This window comes from Nicrophorus vespilloides, unplaced genomic scaffold, assembly GCF_001412225.1.
Source record: "Nicrophorus vespilloides isolate i.1.1-1 unplaced genomic scaffold, Nicve_v1.0, whole genome shotgun sequence".
In the NCBI taxonomy this organism is placed as follows: domain Eukaryota; kingdom Metazoa; phylum Arthropoda; class Insecta; order Coleoptera; family Silphidae; genus Nicrophorus; species Nicrophorus vespilloides.
The window spans coordinates 8148-13715 of NW_017097591.1; the positions used below are offsets into that span (position 1 = coordinate 8148).

General features: G+C 28.7%; 1 protein-coding gene across 1 annotated transcript; it reads left to right on the plus strand.

Annotated features, from left to right (window-relative positions):
- Positions 1–333: 333 nt before the first annotated feature.
- Positions 334–1222, plus strand: LOC108560498 (the record flags this gene model as incomplete). Its single annotated transcript, XM_017918068.1, has 1 exon — positions 334–1222. A coding segment is annotated over exon 1 (889 nt), but the record flags the coding sequence as incomplete, so codon positions are not given.
- Positions 1223–5568: the final 4346 nt, after the last annotated feature.

Genomic DNA, 5568 nt, shown 5'->3' on the forward strand with positions numbered 1-5568 from the left:
AAATACTTGGAACATAGAGTACATCAGGATTCTCTGGATAATTTCACATTTTCTTGAAACATTGAAGCAGCAGAAATTTTCTTCAGCACTTTGAAATATAATAACTTTCTTAAGAACAGTTTAATTCTTTAAAACAATCATCATGCATCTTCAATCCAAAACGTTACAGAATTGCTCTTCTAAAATTATGACAACTCTCATGTATTTTGTTAAATGTTTCATTTTTTTCTCATCACAAACTTATCTTGAAACTTCATGCATAAAGTTGGTAACTGTTGCATGAAAGAACTAAGATTTGATTTGATCAAGGTACTTGAAATAACAAATTTCATCATGCATTCAATAGTACGAGTTGCGACGGGACTGCCCATAAACCTTATGGCTCCATCCTCCAAATTGGTTACCCAATATCCGAAGGAATGGTTTGACAAGCACCCGAATAAAAAACCAAGATGTACCATCGACTTGACTTCGTCTGATCTAGGGAAATGCCGTGGTGTGATCAAGGGGATGATTGACAGTAATAATCTAACATTGGATTATGTGAAAACTTTCCTTTATTTCTTCTATAAGGAGATCACAATGGAATTAGATGATGATTGGAAGTCATATGGTTTGACTCTCGGTGTTAGAGGGGAAGATGTCACTCCGTTGTCTATCTTAGACATCCAAACAGTAGACAATCCCAAAGAAAGCTCAGGGACGGGGGTTGCTGATAAAGCAGATGACGCCTGGATAGCTATTTATCTTCTGGGAATTTACCGTATGATCAGGACCACTGTTCAAGAATACAAGACTACGGTAGCCCAAAAGATCAGTGAACAGATGAAGGCCCACAATCAGAATGCACCTGCCATGACCGAAGTAGTAGACAGTTACACCGGTTGGGACAATGATAGAAGTTTCCGGATGTTAGTGGGTTGCGTGGACATGTTCATGTTCAGGTTTCCCAATCACAAATATGCCAACTTTCGAATTGGCACGACAGGATCTCGGTTCAGAGATTGCACAGCTTTATTATCTATCAGTCATGTCTCAACCAAGTTAGGACTACCAAATTTGGAAGATCTCATGGAATGGGTGTTTGTAGAGGCTGTAGGTGAGGACGTCGCCCGAATGATGAAGGATGGGGAGGAAGTATTGGAACCATTCTCATATTTCCCGTATCAGATGGACTTTAATCTAGTTCTAAAATCTTCATATTCTGCCGCTGAACTTGCAAGTACGCTTGGATTAAAAAGTAGATAGATTTTATTACAAACACTGATTCAGTGAACTACACTTGTATGACCAGAACTGTTCTAGATGAGATAAAAACACAGGCTTATAGAATTTAGTCCTTGTTAATACAGTTCGAAAACCATATAAATTTCACGCACATTCACCGCGACACCGCACTTATATAACTATGACATCTGTCACATGTTTTTTTTTACCGTTGACTTCGATTATATATTTTTTTATATTGAAAATGAAATAAAAAAAATAGTATATAACACCCTTGATCTCCCTTATACATTTTAAAAGTAGAAGAAAGTTTTTAGTTATTTGTCTGTATTGTTAAAATGAAAATTTATTTGTATTATGTAATTTGGAAGGTTTACAAGTATTCTGCTCATTGTCATATTTTGTTACATTTTCAAAACTATTTAGTCGTTACCAGAATTTGGCAGATTCATTAGAAAAAAAAGTATATTCATCATCAGAGAAAAATCCAATAAAAAACATTATACGTACACCAAATTCCATTTTGTTTTCTTGTTTATCAAAGCTTTGATATTTCTATATCAACTTCAATCATTTATTTTTTTGTTTATAAATTTTATAAAATTATAGAAATAAAAAAAAATCGATTAATAAATTGGATTTTATTAAAAAAAAGTGATTAGTTTATTATTTAATTCAGATTTAATGAATAATGATTATTAAATTTTACATTAGTAAAACCGTTTATTTTTTATTAGAAATAATTAACTAATATAATTCTCAATTTATCTTTACATTAAATATGAACAAATTAAAAATTATAAAAAAAAATCATATCCTCATACGTGTATATCTAGTAAAAAATTACTAGAATTGTGTCAGATTATTACAATATCAATATAACTTATATTAAATAATGGAAATTTAAAATATTGGCGGATATATTCGCCCTATTCTTAATATAGGTGACTTGGTCCATATGCTTATGTATATTAGCTGTGTTAAAAACTGTAATATGTAAAATATTTGTATATATTGATTAAATCATGTGTTTTATGAATATAATCTTGATAGATGATCGTGGAAAACTGTTGTACAAAATTGGTATACGTTCGTGTTTTATTCTATCGCACTAATATCATTATCAAATATGTATGGTATGCATATTACGCAACGGAGGTGAATAAATATTCATGAAAGGATGTGTTGGGGTTTGGAAGGGATGACACAAGAAATGTGGATGTTTGGTAGTGTAATGCGGTTTCGACCGTCGAGGATAACGGGAAGAAACGGGAGGATCCTGGACTGCCGTCGTCGTCTGACAGGTGACAAGGGTCACCACTAACAAGTCCATCTTATTGGGTGACACACATTACAATCATTTTATTTATTTACACGACTTTTGTATGTCTGTAAATCCAATACGGAACTTACTTCCAAAACAAAAAAAATAAGTAAAAAAAAAGATGAATGGAAAAAGGAGAATCTACTTATGTTCATTCCACCACCAAACCAAGATCGATACATTATGAGCTTCGTTCAATTTTTTATTTAAGAGACTAGTCAGTATAGATCAATTTTGTAAAAATAAAATATGAAAATCAATCGAATTACTTACTTTACTTACAGCATCGAGTAAGAAAGGCTAAAAAATCAGTATTAATTGTAAGTTATAATAATTTATTTCCATAAGGAAAACACAGCCAAATTTAATTGATTTAACAAATTATAAGAACCAGAATAAAAAAATGATGGTGTAAATCAAATTAATTATATAATATTTGTTATTGATCAAAATTTGACTACAGAAAAACTGTTATGTTTAATAGAAAATCAAAAAAAAAATATTTTGTTCTTTTATATGAAATAGGAATTTTAGAACATTGTATAGAAAGGAACTAATTTGAGACATTGTTACTAAAAGAAAAGTAGAATCAGTAATTTCTGGAGATTGGAACAATTCAAAGTGAAATATCAAAAAATGAGTTAAAAATAACTCGAGAATTCAGTTGAGAATTCTCGAAATGTATTATAAAATGTAATAAAATCATTTTTTACACTTTACAGTTAATGAAAAATTATGAATTTGCATTATAAAGTAAATTAAGACTTTATAATGAAAGAACATGGAAATTTTGGAAGACAAATATCGAATATCGAATTTCTGGAGATTCGAACAATTGAAAGTGAAATATCAAAAAATGAGTTGAAAATAACAGAATTCTCGAAATGTATTAGAAAATGTAATAAAATCAATTTTTACACTTTACAGTTAATGAAAAATTATGAATTTGCATTATAAAGTAAATTAAGACTTTATAATGAAAGAACATGGAAATTTTGGAGACAAATATCGAATATCGAATTTCTGATGAAAGAACATGGAAATTTTGGAAGACAAATATCGAATATCGAATTTCTGGAGATTCGAACAATTCAAAGTTAAATATCAAAAAATGAGTTGAAAATAACAGAATTCTCGAAATGTATTAGAAAATGTAATACAATCAATTTTTACACTTTACAGTTAATGAAAAAATATGAATTTGCATTATAAAGTAAATTAAGACTTTATAATGAAAGAACATGGAAATTTTGGATGACAAAAATCGAATTACCAAATTTGGAAAAATTGCTCCCGATAGTCCTTTTTTATAAATAAATTTAAGATTATTCTTAAAAGTAACGTTGAAATAATCATCTTTACTTTTGGTATATTGTTAAAATACATTAAGTTCTTATAGAAATGTAAATAATATATTGATAAGAAAAAAGAGAGTTAAGCAACACCGATGGATCACAAAAACCGAATAAAAAATATATGTTAATATTTTCTCATCTTATAACACATTGCACATTGCAACAATTAGCACACATTACTTAATAAATTTGCACATATTAAATATATTGTGAAAATAAATTCTGTTTTTACAGAATTGTAATAATATATAGAATAGGAATAGAGAGTTAAGCAAAACAGGTGGATTAGAATACTCGAATCAGTCGTGCCGTAATAATATAAAGAATTTAACAGAGAGTTAAGCAACGTCCTTAGATTACAATAGTCGAATTAATTCTCTGAATCTCAAATGAAAACGTTAAATGTTACAGTCGATGTTATCCGCATTGATTTGCACCGCATTACGTATTATTTTATTGAATATCAATGGAAATTGGATGCATTAATTATACCTCGTGTTTTATATAGAAATGATGGAAATTCTATATGGATTGATTTCAATTTTGATGAACCGCTGCGAAGGTGCAGTTAATTATCGATGCGTAAATAATTAAGGGCAGTCGTAATTAGATATGGCAGCAGGACCGAACTGCAGCAGCAGAAGCCGAAATAATTAATTTGAAAACGCAACGCTGCGGAAAAAGCTGGGAAATCTTTACTCTTGGTATATTGTTAAAATATATTGAGTTCTTATAGAAATGTAAATAATATATTGAAAATAAAAAAGAGAGTTAAGCAACACCGATAGATTACAAAAACCGAATAAAAAATATATGCTAATATTTTCTCATCTTATAATAATCAGCACACCTTACTTAATAAATTTGCACATATTAAATTTATTGTGAAAATAAATTCTGTTTTTACAGAATTGTAATAATATTTAGAATAGGAATAGAGAACTAAGCAAAACAGGTGGATTAGAATACTCGAATCAGTCGTGCCGTAATAATATGAAGAATTTAACAGAGAGTTAAGCAACGTCCTTAGATTACAATAGTCGAATTAATTCTCTGAATCTCAAATGAAAACGTTAAAAGTTACAGTTGATGTTATCCGCATTGATTTGCACCGCATTACGTATTATTTTATTGAATATCAATGGAAATTGAATGCATTAATTATACTTCGCGTTTTATATAGAAATGATGGAAATTCTATATGGATTGATTTCAAGTATTCTATTAATGTCTTCTTCAGATCTTGTAAATACCTAATGGAACATAACTAAATTTATCGAAAACTTTAAACATAATTTATGCAATTGCAATATACAAGATTATTTTTTATGTCTATTGCAGGTTACAAGAATACAATATTAATGAAATTTTCACCAAATTGCCAAATAGAATTTTTAATATTTTAAGTTTGTTGATCAAACACATCAAATACACTTTTTTTAGTGAATTTAATTAAAAAAATAAACATAAACCTTTTTTAATAACAAGATGAAATTAGTGAGAAGTAGTAGTATCATTTGTATTATTCGTCTAGATTTTTTTCTAATGATCAAATTTTATATATTTTGTAAAAGGTATTATCCTTGAATTGAAGACTTGAACTAAAAATGCTATAATAATCATTTTAATTTATTATCAAGAATGAGTTAAAATGATTATTAT